General features: G+C 37.2%; 1 protein-coding gene across 4 annotated transcripts in view; it reads right to left on the bottom strand.

Annotated features, from left to right (window-relative positions):
* Positions 1 to 15,915, bottom strand: part of slc6a9.L (solute carrier family 6 member 9 L homeolog) — a 92,131-nt gene that overhangs the window by 13,465 nt on the left and 62,751 nt on the right. For all 4 annotated transcript variants that reach the window (XM_018258359.2, XM_041590440.1, XM_041590439.1 and 1 more), the window contains 2 exons: positions 679 to 835; positions 73 to 204 (listed from right to left, as the gene is read on the bottom strand). In XM_018258359.2, the coding sequence (XP_018113848.1) occupies positions 73 to 204; positions 679 to 835 (289 nt within the window). The remainder of the gene's footprint in view (positions 1 to 72; positions 205 to 678; positions 836 to 15,915) is intronic.

Raw genomic sequence — 15,915 nt, 5'->3', positions numbered from 1 at the left:
CATACCCAATTAATTATATTTGTTCCTATACATGCATTTTCATTGTAGCGCCCATGTATTTCCCCATCCTACCTTTAAATATGGGGCTGACTCGCCACACCCCAAGGCATCCCTGACTGGCGAACTGCCCAAATGAGAGTTCCATAAAGAAGAGTGGAATCCCACAGAACACAAGCATGATAAAGTAAGGAAACATAAATGCTCCTGTAGAGAATTAAATATCAGAATTAGTAAACAGATCGGATATTTGTTTCAGTAACACAAAAGCACAAGATAAAACAGCTGCCTGCAGAGGTACATTGTTGGACAGACACAGAGTTATGGAGAAACTGGGTGCAGATCAATGACTGCTTTACACAAGTTAAGTTATGACTATGTGTTTGTCTGTGGAGTACCTGACAACTGATCTGGCCAAACTCTGGTGTGATTGCTGATTGTCCAGAAAATAAAATAAGACAATATGATAACCCTCACTGTTATTTTATTGTGTCACTGCTTGGGCCTCTCTATAACTATGAAATGAATCAGGTAAAATATACTGATCTGCTGTTTAAAGTCAAATATCTGTTATTGTTTGCTGTGGGTTACTATACCTGGCAAATTTGAACCAGGTAGCAGAGTCTAGCATTTTGCACCTCTCTCTGATTATTACAGTACTGCAGTTTACTCTAGACGCACCTCCTCCATTCCTGTAGCAGAGGTAAGGGAATCTCCAGACATTGCCCAGGCCTACAGCATATCCCACGCTGGTCAATACAAATTCAATTTGATTTCCCCAGTTTCCTCTTTTCAAATTTTCATCCTTCTTTGTTGCCTCGCCAGGCACAGCACCATTCTGCAAAGAGAAAATAAACAGGAGATTATGCAATTTAGAGAGTAAGGATTTATAGCCAGCATTAAATAATTTGCTGTAAATTGCCAATTTCATAAAGAAGAAACATAGCTAAGGATTACATCTGCTATGCCACCCTCTATTATTAATAATATCAAGCAAGTGATGGAAAGGCAGTGCTCCTATTTGCTCTTTTAATTATTTGAACATAAATACTTAGCATGCTTTGTATAATGACTTGTAGTTTTTCAGTTAGTCTAAGTTTATGTGTTTGAGTCAGTAGTTTAAAATTACTGTAAAGTCTCTAGGGAACAATTAGCATATTTCACACACAGAGCTGATATAGGTGCTGCTTGTAACCGTCTTTGTGCTATAGGAGGTGATTTTGTTCCCTTTGGTTCTGCGTGTTTAGGCTGCTAAAAAAACAAGTTGTCCTGTGTGCCATTCTCCTTAAGGTAACCAGACTGTGTATAGGGCCAGTCGAGGCAATGATTAGGTCTTTGAGACTAGAGCAATAGAAAGCATGACAAGAAGTCTGACAGACCAGACAAAGCCAGCTCTGTTCTTTTGCTTCTCTCTTCACATCTTTAGGCAATGCACGAGCCTCGCAAGGAAGGTCTGAGCCCTCTTTCCCTATCTTGTCTATGCGCTAAAAAAATGAAACTGCAGCGAGGTATAACAGATGAAATATTTCCTTTTAGAAGCATTTTATTGGTTTACTTATTTATTTAACAATAACTGCCCTTAATTAAAAGGCATTTGAATGGAGCAAATATCAATTGAACTCGAAAAATAGGCTATAGAAATTTTAGTCTAAATTCTTTTCCCCAAAGCAGCTGTAGGCAGACGGGGTAAAATCTGCTGCTACGTTTTAGTTATTTATAGTTACGCACTGAGAGTCTCTGTAGCCTTTATCACGTCCGATTTGGCAGAAGCCAATGCAAAAATTGCAATAAGTGAACAGTGGGATATGAGACCAAATGCCTCTATACCCCATCTTTATTATAACTTGTTTATTGATAATGTGAACAGAGCAACAGGAGGGAGTGTTGTGTTAGAAGCAAGTCATTTATAATGATCAGACTGTGGGAATGTGAGTAAGATGGCAACCCTTGATCAACAATATAGGGCATATTTAGAATTTATCCCTACTGGACACAGATAAAATAGTGGAGATTGGACCAGCTATCATAAAATGCAGTAAAAAATTAAAAATAAGAAGTTCACAAACACAAGGGCAAACATCACAAGGAAAGAAGGGCTGAATAATGAACAGGCAAACCAACGCAGGATAAACTAGTACTTGCTATAAACTGTTCATCCTCCGTGCTTTTTACTTCTATAACAAGTGGAAAAACAATAGGGTTACAATGTAGAAGGCAGTGTGCAGGATGAGCAAGTTAGGGAGCAGTGGCAGCTGCCGGTCATAACTGGGCTATGTATTACTGGCTGCCAGACAATGCGGTCCTCTAAGCTGTTTTAAACCACACCCATTTTACTAAAACACAACCCAGATGTAATTCCTATATAATATAATTGTTAACGGCATATTAACCCTAGGCATGCCAGTACAAATACTACAAAAAATGGATAATCTTTTTATTAATCCCAGCTGTGCCAGTATAATCACTGTAGAAATGACCAATCCCAGATGTGCCAATAAGATCACTGAAAATGTCCAATAAGTACTCCATTAACTCCAAACATGCCAGTAAGATCACATTAGGAGACACTCCTGCTAATAAACCACTCCCCGTGTTACAGATACACATCAGTAAATATTATAAAATATAAAGATATTATAAGTTACCAAGGATTTCCATGACCCTATAACACACAAAGCCAGGTCATTGAAATCCGAGGTACTTCTAATGTCCTCATACTTTGCAACAGGAGGTACTTTATTTATTATAATACACAGTGCGTCATGTGACAGATGCCTGAAAGCACAGAGGCAATTCAGTGTATAAATACCCTCAGAACTCTTGCAGGAGGACACAGTGCTGCAGACTGGTGAGGAGTGTGGCAGGCACAGACTGAGGTAGTGGAGACTGGTGTGGACCAATTAAGAGCAGCAAGTTGTATGCAGATACAACACTTACTCGTTGTCTCTCTTCTGCATTGTCCCTCCAGCTCTGAGCATGCGCACACACATAAGGTCCCTGTCCTGACTCCAACCCACATAGCGATGTCGCATTCCTGCACCACTCTCCATTAGTGTTAGAGATGGGGGGTATGGGGGTGTTGGACAGATGATGGCCCAGGCATGGAATCCAGGATGGCCAAAAAAAAAAAAAGTAATTTTTTTTAAAAAAAATATAACTTTGCAGTCAGTGAACCCCAAAATAAGTGGGCCCTGGACAGATGCCCCATTTGTCCCCCATAGCTAAAAGTTGAAAGCGCGGAGCAGGGAGGGGTGGCGGCATTGGGGCTGCTGCCTCAGGCTGCAACAGCCTCTGAAACACCGCTGGCAGAGAGAAGCGGCAGTACACTAGTGTGCCCTCAGAGTCCTGAGATGCCTTTACAGAGAGAAGTGCTTAAGATAAGGCTTTAAATTCAGCACTTTTTAGGTAAATGCCAGGGCAGCTTCTGAGCTTACCCTAGTTATATAGATATAGTAAGATATAGGAGGAGGTCAAATAGTTCAGCAGCTGAGGCTCCACAAAAGAGAAAGGAAGGAATTAGTCCCCGGTGGCACTTTGCCAGGGACACAATTTCAGGGACAGTGGCTAAGTGCTAGGTAGGCCCTAGATCTCACATGAGAGGGTAACCCACTTTTGAAGTGTGCTTCATTCTGTGTGCTAGAAATTTGTGCCATAAGAGCAGGTCTGGACTGGCAATACACCCATTCGGGCAAATGCCCACTGCGCCACTCAATTTGGTCTTTAAAGGGCCACAGTAGGAAGCAGAAGTTTCCTTTAAAAGGGAGCCGAAGTGAAGTAGCTGAAGTGAGCCTAAGTCGCTAAAGTGAGCCAAAAAAGAAGCCGCCGGTTTTTTTACAACTTTTATTGGAGGACCCTGGCCACCAATTTTTTTTTACTTTTATTGGGGGATCCTGGCCACCAATGTCTTTTTTTAAACCTTTATGGGGGGGGCGTGACCACCAATGTTTTTTTTTTTTTTTAACTTGAAGGGGCACAAGCCTTGACCCCCCCAAGGCCAAAGCACTAACCTTTCCACAACACTGGGTTATTGTTATAATATTCTTCTAGAGAAATATGTTCCTGAGTTCATTTGCAAGTCCTGTGTGACCCTCAAAGTCACCCTGTAATGGAGGTGTGTGTGCGCAAAAGGTTAATTCAGCCTTAATATATACAAAAGACACCCCATTACAAATATTTTTTATCCCATAAACATATCGCAGTGCATATAAGCTGTAGAGTTCAGTGTACTGACATTTTCACTATATGCTTGAAAGTACTCATGCACAGGACTTTTATTTAGAAAATAATGTTAGAAAGATAAGCAAGCCAATAACAGACCCATACTTTACAAGAGGTATCATTAACATAAACATCAGTCGTCCGTTTATACAAGCTTTTTTTATTACTGGGAACATGGCAAATGGGACTAAAAGGAGCAAATGAAGCAAATATAATATGAAGGGTTAAACTCATTATGGTTTTCCGTATTTTTCAATAGCTTCTATTGTGTAAAATACAATTGAAACCGCTTCTGAAAATGCTAAATAGGAGCAAAGCAACCCTGGGGTGAATGGGAAACAAAGTCTCCACTTCTCAACCCCACACAATGGCTGAGGTCAGTGCTGCTCCCAAGAAGGCATGCCGGACAGTCCTTGGGGTCTTGTTATTCTTGATGGGCATCCTACATAAACAAGACAAGGCGTTCTGTTGTACCATCTGGGCAATGGCTATGCCAAAAAAACAAACTAACATGCACAGCAAAGAGCAGCAGTAAAATAAAATAAATGGTTTTGAAACATAGTATTGTTTATTTACTGATATAGGCAAGATTTGACACATAGGCAAATATACTAAAAAAAAAAAGGGGTTGTGCCACACATAAATCAGTAGCTGCTTGAAATTGGTTTCACATAGGATTTGTTGTTTCCAATTTTGCAGGTTTTATAGGTGTTTTCCTTCAAATAGTAACTCCTACATTTAGCTGAAAGAAGCTAGCTGTTACTTATCTCCATATTATTAGAGTTAAATAACATACAACAGAATCTGAATGATCACATATAGTAGTAAACATTCAATGTCTGTATTTTTATATTTTAACTTCTGAACTAAATGGGAGCTGCCAGATGATATGGCACCGTTGTTGTTGGTGAATAAGTAGCCATACTGCCTATAAGAATTGGGAGGTTACCTTGACTGAGTCTGTATAACTACAATTTCCATGACTCAAAATATATCAAAATCCTTTATTGTTAAGTGATGAGCACAAACCAAATTAGTATGAAAAACACATTATGGCATAGGTTCTGTAATATTCTCTAGATAAAACCAGTAGCCTTGCACTCCAGTGAGGAGGGTAGTAGTTAGGTGCCCTTGAGCTAGTAAGACAGCTACCTGCATATGATCCAGCTTAACCTCTCTGTATGATACAGGTTAACTGGTTTGCAGAATTTGCATTAAGTAATGACAGTACATGTCTATCCCTGCTTCACCTCCTAATTTTAAAGGTTACATGTGCAAAAAGTTGACTGCCAACAACTGTTTTGAATTCTTTGCAAATGGCGAGATTTTGTTGTGATTTCGCAAAGGTCTGCGGGGTGCTGGCATCAGGAGTCTGTGTGCGTCTAACCATGTCATTTAATTATTGACGCCAAGGACCAAGATGTGACAGCTAGTTATTCCTGTGCATTCCTCTACATCTGCCAGACAAAGCAATCTGCGGATAGCTAATTCACTTGGATCATCGGTCCTTATTAACTCCTTGTCCACCTTTTTACTCATGGCATATCTATGGTGCTTGCTTATAAATGGATGAAGTTCAGGAAATGCTGACTGGTGTACAAGGGACTAGCTTTGATGAGCTGACTAATATTCTGTTTGAACAAGTTTACAATGGGATGGATACAGACAAAATAAAACCTTAAACATTTGTAACATTTTTATTGTCTCAAAACACACACAAAAATTATAACATTTCCTGGCCAAGCAGCCAACAAATGTTTGAACTACATCAGCGGTGCAACTTTTTTTGTGTCTGTATTGCAAAGAAACTGTGCAAGATCAATGTAGCAATAACTACTTTTTGTCTTATAACACAAACCTCAAGTTTCCCATGATGTAAATTAGCCTAACAACAAAATGCACCAAGCTAATGAGGATCATGTCAGTAATAATATAAGGACTTCCACTGATGTACTGCACCCCTTGGTATAGTACGGAAGATCTAGGTATCGCTGTGCAGCTGGCATCTGTCAGTGGGTCAGGATAATGCAATTGGAAAGCAAGTGGCTGATTATAAGAGCACAGGGGATAATAGGGATAAGTATATAGCTTAATTAACCAATATGTACTTCATAGGAATCTCATTCATACAGGATCAATACAGCACACAGTGGGTGAAAGTTTCCAAATATAGTGCATACACTGTAAAAAACAAACATTCTGAGACAATTTGTATTTGGTTTTCATTTTTTATTATTTGTGGTTTTTGACTTATTTAGCTTTTTATTCAGAAGCTCTCCAGTTTGCAATTTCAGCTATCTGGGTGCTAGGGTGCAAATTACCCTAGCACCCATGCATTGATTTGAATAAGAGACTGAAATATGAACAGGAGAGGGAATGAAGAGAGAGACAAGTAATAAAAAGCAGCAATAACAATACTTTTGTAGCTTTAGGATGGTGGCACACGTTCAGATTCGGGGAGATTAGATGCCCTTGTGTTTGTGCACTTCTTGTTTTCAAATTTTCACTGCATTTTATGATAGCTGGTCCCACCTCCACTATCTTATCTGTGTCCAGCAGGGATACAGAATTTTAAATGTGCCCTATATTGTTGATCAAGGGTTGCCATTTAAGGGTGGAGGAACATACTCCGATTCGGGGGGGATTAGTCGCCCAGCAACAAATCTCCTCTTCTTCAGGCAACTAATCTCCCCGAAATGCCTTTGCTTCATTTTCCGGTCATCTGAAGTTCCCTCACAAGCAAACTTTGATGAACTTCGGTTAAAATTTGGTGGATCTCCATAGATTGCTTCCTCTTGACTGTAAAAGGAAGAGTCATGCATTTCCAATGCTTATCATCCAAACAAATACCCATTCTCATTCTGGGGAGAGAACTGTAGGGAGTAGTAATAAACATGGTGCATTTCATTGTAGTCAGGGGAAATCAAATCATGGAAAATTACAGTGTTCTGATCTCCACTACTGAGTGATAAGTGTTGCAGCCCTTAGGTAAATACATTTTCTAATCTGTATAAAAACATGAAAAATTTATTACTTCCCCTTAGTGGGACATATATGAAAAGTCGCATACTTTACTTAATTATTAGCTTTTTATACTTGAAACAGATTATTAGAGTATCAGAATTTTCTTTGCAGTGCATTGTCTCTAAATAAAAAGAATATGATGTTTTGGTGCAAATAGTTAGCAAAAATCCTCATCCCACAGAAATTTAAAAGGAAATCCAATCTGCCTCCATCATTAACAGCATATTTATTCTTGCAAAAAAAAAAAAAAAAAGCAAATCTGGAAATGGTACAGAACAGTTTACCTCTTTTTAAAATGGACTTATGTTCAGTAATTCATTTTTCTCCCTTTTTTATTACTTTGAATTAGAAATGAGAAAAGAGTTATAGGTTCCCTTTCTGAGATAAAGTGCAGAAAATGTCAATTTTTCTTTTATCATTCAAGGAAGCCCCAGTCATGTAGAAAGAAATAAGTCTCATCGCATTGCCTCCAGGATGTCTACAATTTTTTCTTTTTTTTATATGGTAATTGGTGATCTCCATCAACAAAAGCTTGATTTGCTAGGGGTCCTCACTCACATGCCATTTGGCTTTCATTGCCTTGTCTTCAATAAATGAAGCACATCATCAATACAGGCTTTCTGGGGACCAAGGAAAGATTGTCTCAACTACACTGATTTACGTTTGGGAACTCACTGCTCAACCTTGTGGGTGTGTGTGTATTGGAAGAGCTCTTCCGCTGTAGCATAAAAAACACACAGAACGAAAAAAAAAAAAATCACAAGAAGACATTTCATATAGATTAACTTGTGAGTCCAACATAAACCCGAAATGCCCCTTTCCATAGAAGGGCAAGAGTTATAGCATACAGACAGATGCCTCTGTAGACACGGAAGAGAAGATGAAATAGGGACTTGTGCAAAGAGGAAGTTGAAAGAAAAAGGGGAAACACCAATTATTGACTTTGTCTGAGCAAAGCAAATACTGGATTTTAGGTAAACTGAGAGAAAAGAGATGTATTTGCTAGGCACTCTAAAAACAAGTATGGAAAAAGTATATCCTTTAATCTAAATGGTTTGTACAGGTATAGGATCCATTCCAGAATGCGCCAAACCCCAGGTCCTGAGCATTCTGGATAACAGGTCCCACAGCTGTATTGAAAATAGTACAGTCTCTATCTTCATATATATTTATATACAATATGTTATTAGAATGATTTTACATGTTATGTTTTTTGCATTTCCCTCTAGCTTTTATTACTTCCGGTTTACTTTCTGTTTGATTTGTTGATCTTATGCTCTTTCATTTTCTTTTGCATGTGTCTGTCCCTTTTAAGTTTCTCTTTTGTCTCCTGTTTACAACCTCTGGCTCTCCCTTTCCAGTCCTCTTTTATTTGCCCAAGAGCAGTTCTTTGACATATTTCCTTTTCATCTGTATTTTCTTTCCCATTCTGTCAGCCATTGGTATGATCTAACATTTATTTCAATTATATTGCCTGCTCTTTAAAAGCATTTAATTTCCTCATACATTTTTCCACCTCTCTTGTCTCCCTTTCCTTTGTAATACTCCTTTTGACTTCTCTTCTGCTATTTAATTTCATGTTGCTTTTGTCTCTAACCCTTCTCTTCTGCTATTTAATTTCATGTTGCTTTTGTCTCTAACCCTTCTATCATCACATTTTGTCCATTTTCCACTTCTGGTTTCACAAAACCTTTATCTATTTTCATATTATTTATGCGTTCTGTTCTCTTCCTTCAGTTAGTGAAATCTTCACATGCATAAAGGTAATGCTTGTCTAGACTTTTTTTGTGTTTCTGTGTGGATATGCTGTAATTTCTTTAATAGGAGGAGGTTTACCTGTTAATTTGGTGGTGGAGAGCATTCCTGTCCAAAACAGATACCAGTATTTGACCTTTCCATTTTGATTCAGTAATCAGATATATACACACACACACTTTATTAAATCAGAACAAGCATTTTGCAAATAAAAAAACAACCTGCAGATGGCTTGATTAGCTTTCAGATGGTAAACATTGTTGGCACGACAGCCATTGTCAGACACACTGCTTTTTTTATATCTGTATAATGAGCAAATACCATCAGAATGTGATTGAAACTGGAAGGCATTTGTAATAAAAGCTATATATTACTGACACCATTCTGTTTAGCCAAGACAACAATGCAGAATGATGCATTCATTCCTGGTAGTCAAATGCCAAATCAGCCATGTTGTTTTTTTACAATTAATCAATTTGGTTTTAAAATTAATTTGACCATGAAGTGAGGAATGGGACTTTTGACCTTACCAAAGCAACAGAACTCAGCTCAATCCACTAGAAACCACTATGTGCCTTTTGTTCTTCTTAAAGGGGTGGTTCACCTTTTAATTAGTATATACGACCAATTCTAAGCAACTTTTAAATTGCTTTTCATTATTTATTTTTTATAGTTATTTGTGTTTTTCTTCTGATTCTTTGTAGCTTTGAAATGGGCGTCTGTCATCTTCTAAAAAAAAAAAATGCTCTGTAAGGCTACAAATGTATGGTTATTGCTAATTTTTATTGCTGATCCTTCTATTCAGACCCTCTCCTATTCATATTCCAGTCTCTTATTCAAATCAGTGCATGGTTGTTAGGGTAATTTGGGCCCTAGTTACTAGATTGCTTAAAATGCAAATTGAAGAGCTTCTGAATAAAAAGCGAAATAACTCAAAAACCTTCAATAATAAAAAATGAAAACTAATTGCAAATTGTCTCAGAATTTCACTCTCTACATCATACTAAAAGTTATCTCAAAGGTGAACAACCCCTTTAAACTACAGCTGATCTAAAACAGATAGGGAGCAACACACGCATGAAAAATGTTCATGGGTGGTGCAAAATAAATCAATATGCTGAAATTAAAATGGGCCCTCTCGTTCACCGAAACATTTGGCCTTAATTCAGTATCATTGCCATTTCCTACTAAAGTGGTGAAAGCTGAACATCAAAAACAAAGATAGAAGTAGAGAAACAAAAAGGTGCAGAGAAGAGACAGAATTGAAAGAATGATGAAAATAACACACAACATGGCAGTATAGAATAAAATATTTACTATTAATACTATTACTATTTAATATTTGATGGGGAAGATGGAGGATCACCTTTTGGATATTGTTTTGTGCCTCAAACAACCCAGTCTGAAACAGGGATGGCATACTAACATGAGGTACAAATAAGACTAGAAAAAAGACAAATGTTTAAGTCATCTTTTAAAAGTTTATATTAAAGGGATTTTTAAGGGATTTCAGATGATTACAGAGATGATAATACAAGACTACTTGATAATGCTCTATATGTAACTGTCATATACATTCCTGGAGCACTAAATGTTTATTCACTCACTGTTCACCACCAATAAAGCCAAAGCAGAAAAAACGTATTTGCTTCCTATTCAGATATATAAATGGATATGTATTTAAAAGTCTAAGCTGAGTACAGCACTGAAGGATACTCCCCACATTTATGGGGGCATATTTATCAAAGGTTGAAAATAACGCTTATTGATATTGGGAAAACAATTGAAAAAAACTGGTGTAACCCACAGCAACGCTAATTAAAACAAAATGGCTTTCAGTAGTGTTATTAATCATGGCACAGTAGTGAATTATTTCCCCCTGTTATGCTGCAAGTCGCTATTGTAAACATTGGGCCAATTGAACCACCTTGAATAGGTTATCCTCACAGAGCATATCATTTAGGCAATATCAATGTCTTATTCGAAGTATGCATTACTAAGATTCTAGGAAGCTTAGTTCCATTACATCCCTACAGCTAAAGTAACCTGGAGAGGGCTCCCCATCTCGGTTTTAAAGGACTAGTGAATAAACATTATCCACTAGACTAGTGTGTGTAATGATTCTGCAATGCTCACTATCTTTGTATAGATGCTAACACCTACTTAGCTTGAGTGAAGGAATATTATAAAAAATACTTTGAATTTCAAGTATTTTTTTAGCTACTTCGACCATCGAATTGGCTACTTCGAATCGAATGATTCGAACTAAAAATCTTTTAACTATTCGACCATTCGATAGTCGAAGTACTGTCTCTTTCCTACTTCGCCACCTAAAACCTAGCGAGCATCAATGTTAGCCTATGGGGAAGGTCCCCATAGGCTTTCTAGCCAATTTCTGATCGAAGGATTATTCCTTCGATTGGACGAATAGCGCTTAATCCTTTGACTTCGATATTCTAAGGATTTAACTTTGAGGGTCGCATATCGAGGGTTATTTAACCCTCGATATTCGACCATTAGTAAATGTGCCCCTTAATGAGTAGACATTCCAAACCACTTGAAGAGATGCAACTGTTTTGTCACTTTCTCTATTAAAAATACTCCATAATATTTAAGTGGAACAAATATATCCAATAACTATTAACAAAATTTGGACATTTACATCTACCAATGTCTCAGTGCCTTCATTTATCGCCAACACAAGCTTAAAGGGGTTGTTCACCCTTGAGTTAAATTTTAGTATGTTGTAGAGTGATATTCTGAGACAATTTGCAATTGGCTTTCATTTTTTATTATTTGTGGTTTTTGAATTATTTCATTTCAGCAATCTGGTTGCACTTACACATTATCCTAGCAACCATTCATTGATTTGAATAAGAGACTGGAATATGAATACAGAGGCTTGAATAGAAATGAGTGATAAAAAAAAAATAGCAATAACAATACATTTGTAGCTTTATAGAGCATTTGTTTTCTAGATGGGGTCAGTTACCCCTATTTGAAAACTAAAAAAAAGTCAGAAGAAGGAGGCAAATCATTCAAAAACTATAACTAAGAAAAAATGACAGCCACTTGGAAAGTTGCTTAGAATTGACCAGGAGTATTTATTTGCATATTCTATACAATTCTATTCTCCTATAACATTCTAACAATCTGCAGAACCGTATAATGACGCAGAAATACACAAACAGTATAGCAAAGAAAAATATACCAAGTAGTAGTGGCACAAGCATAAATTGAGGCATGAGAAAGCCCTGGCTCAGGAGTGCTTACAGACTAGGGGCTTAGGCAAAAATATTAGTTGGTTTCACATTTAGCACAGCAATGGAGCTCGTACAGATTGTTTGAAATACTGTAACAAACACAGAATTTTAGGTTATGTATTACCATTAACTAGTTGCTTGAATATTTTCATGGACATGGGACCAATAAAAGCTAACTGGTGATTAGTTTCAATGTGGCTATTGGGCAGGGGCAAACTTGCCAATGTTACTATAAAGCCCTCAAATGTCTATATACACACACATTTATCTTGCAGTGTTTACAGTTTTGTATGCAATGCTGTGCTAAGCACAGAAGAATAAATATAAATAGTTCTTAGCAGATCAGGATCCAAAAGCCTCTTGCATCTTTAGGTCTATGACCCTCTATGACCCTCTAGTAATACAGCCTTCCACTTTACAAATGTGTAGCTGTATCAGGACACACACAATCACAATCAGGAGATACTGAATATTACTTAAAGGGGTCGTTCACCTTTACGTTAAATTTTTAGTATCTTGTAGAATTGTCAATTCTAAGCAACCTTTCAATTTGTCTTCATTATTTTTTTTTATATAGTTTTTTAATTATTTGCCTTCTTCATCTTAATCTTTCCAGATTTCAAATGGAGGTCATTGACCCCATCTAAAATCACATGTAAGGATACACATTTGTTATTGCTACTTTTTTTACGCATCTTTCTATTCAGACCCTCTCCTATTCTTGACCCAGTATCTTATTCAAATCAGTGTATGGTTGCTAGGGTAATTTGGATCGTAACAAAAAAATTAAATTTTCCCGAAAACTTGCTGATTCTGGTTTAAGATTTTTTCGGATTTTTCACCCGAAAACTCCGATTTCATATCCTTTTGGCCCAAAAACTTCAGGGTATTGCACGTAACCCAGCGCACATCAAAAAATCTTTGGAACTCCTCCCATTGACTTATATGCACCCTCGACAGGTCTGAGATTCCAGATTTTCTAATTCTGACTTTTCCATCCTCGGGGTTTGATGAATTCCAAAAAAACATGTGATTTTTTTAAAAGTTCTATTATATAAAAAAAAATTCGGGATTTTTGCATTCGGGTTTAGTAAATAGCCCCCTAGGTAATATATTACAATTAGAGAAGGAAAAAAATGAACGGGGAATAAACACATTTAAACTATGGCCAGACAATATGGATTCTCCATAGGAAGAGAATCTGCTGCCCGGTTGCTCCCCTTAACTTCTTCACTACAGTGGATTCCTGCGAGAAATGCAAAATTTTTCATTTCGGTGCACAAATCTGCAGAGTATTTTCACGCTGCAGCCAACACAAGGATCCAGATGCAAACACAGATGAGGATTCTGCCAGCGGTCCGGGCTGTAATCAGCCTATGGATTTCAGCAGCCCGTCTGGCCATAGCCCCTAGGGATTATCAATAAATTTTAGGACCTTGCTGGTGTCTGCTGATATATCCTGGTAGAAAGATAAGATGACCCTGAACTCTAGCTATGTTACTGCATCTTTGCTGGCAGAGGGGTTAAGAAACCATATACACATATAAAGAATGTGCTACAGCCACTTACTGTATGTGTTTCTAGTTATTTATGTCTCCATGGCAAATGCTTCTGAACAGGTCTGAGTATTCTATTGTGTATAACTGCAAAACCTAAAACAGGAATGTGTTTCATATCCTCTGGGGAGTTCTTGCTTTCTTTGCCTGCGATCCATAAGGTGAGATTAGATAAGCAAGGGATTTGAAGCATGTAAAGTTGATAGCTAAACATACAATGGGCATTTAAGCAAACCTTTATTAAAGGTATACATAAATAAACGTGCAAAAGAGACATAATGTAATGAGACATGTTTCAGTTTAATATAATTTTCCATCCCCTTTCATAATTGCTTAATTAGAAGCTAAGCAGAAAACTCTAATCGACTTCCCATCTATGCTACTGTTTCCTATTGTAAAGCATTTTCCTATTGTAAAGCACTAGAAAACTGAACTAAAATATGCAAAATATGCATATAAATGTTCTGTGCAGAAACAAACCAAAAACGAAATAAAGTACACACAATGTGCATGGCTGCCTATAGATCCATGGCTGCCCCTCTTACAGGCTAATTTGTGCATTCCAGCGTGTGGCCAAATTGCCTCTTGAATGCGATCCCTTGAATGTGTTTGTCACCTGCTGGTCATTTTCCAACTATTCTGACCACCAAGTAGTCAAGGAGGTTGTCAAGAGAAAGAAAGCGGGCTGTTCTGATGTTTTTTTGGTTAGGAAAGATTTGAGAAAGGTTTTTTTTACTAACCTAAAGAACATCAGACCAGCCTTTTTACTTTCTCTTGACACCTTCCTTGACTACCTGGTGGTCAGAATGGTCGGAAAATGACCAGCAGGTGGCAGTATTGTAACAAAATTAATTCATGTTAACAGTACATGTATTCTTTAATATCTTGCAATTAATAAAAAAATAATGAATGTAAATTACAAATCAATTTTATATTCACTTTTTTTAAAAGTTTACTTATTCTTTAAGTAGTGTAAAATATGTTAATTGCAGGGAGACTGAAGGAATTATGCTACTTTTGCTTTACAAGTAAAATAATGGCCATGTAGTGTTCTGTAGGTATGCCTTCTCTTTTCTTGTAACATTGGTCCATTTATAGATGCCGAGAGTTGCCATAACCACCTAAATAAAGATATTTACAGCTAAAGAAAGAGAAAGGAAGGAAGGAAAGAGCTGAAGAACTGACAGGCACACAAAGATGGAGCCCTTTTTCAGGTTCATTCGGCCTGAAGTAACAACATTACAAGCTACCATTTCAACTCAAGACACTAAATGCACAATTCTCTTTTTTCATGTAATTCTTTGGCTGTTGTTACCACTTTATATTCTTTCTGCCTTCTACAAACTACATGACAATCTTCTGCCTGGTGACTAGAGCATTTTTAATGTAGTGGGTATTTGGATTATGAGTAATGTACATAGGTCTGCAAAATCAAGACCTGCTTAAAACAAGTTTTAATAATTTTGTACATACCATATTTCCATGAGCCACTAACAGCTAATGACCTGTAAGAAAAGCACAGCCTCACCATTAGGGTTTCCACCTGACTGGTATTTTACTGGCTGGCCAGTAAAAAATATGTTTGGGATCAATGTTATTAACGTTATTAATAGGAAACCAGACAGCCATGTGTCAGTGCAGGGCTGAAAATAGAATATACTAATATAATATATGTTGGAGAGTCTGCATGTATGTCACTGGATCCTGGGTCACATGCAGCAACAGTTTTTTTGTGCATTCACCGCTGTAAAGTAAACATTTGCCTTGTTCAGATCATACTGCTTAACGGGCAGAAGAAATTAACATACTTTAGCAATGCTTTCCCTGGACCTTTTTTTACTGTGGATAGTTTTTAAAACAACATCAATGCATTACAGGAACAAGCAACAAGAGTCTGCACTGCTAAAATACCTTTATGGTCTTTGTTATCTTGAGATTTTGCTTTATTTCTTAGTATTTACTGGTGAAGATGTATCTTAGTGCTCATATTTTTATGATCAAAATATATGAAGTAACGTATTATTCATTTATGCTGGTTTGATGGTGCCGAAAGTACTAGAAACATTATACTCTAGACCAGTGGTTGTCAAAAATATCTAGGA

Source organism: Xenopus laevis, chromosome 4L (assembly GCF_017654675.1).
Source record: "Xenopus laevis strain J_2021 chromosome 4L, Xenopus_laevis_v10.1, whole genome shotgun sequence".
Classification (NCBI taxonomy): Eukaryota; Metazoa; Chordata; class Amphibia; order Anura; family Pipidae; genus Xenopus; species Xenopus laevis.
Note: the sequence above shows the minus strand (reverse complement) of the source record. Positions and strands in the feature narration are given on the sequence as shown.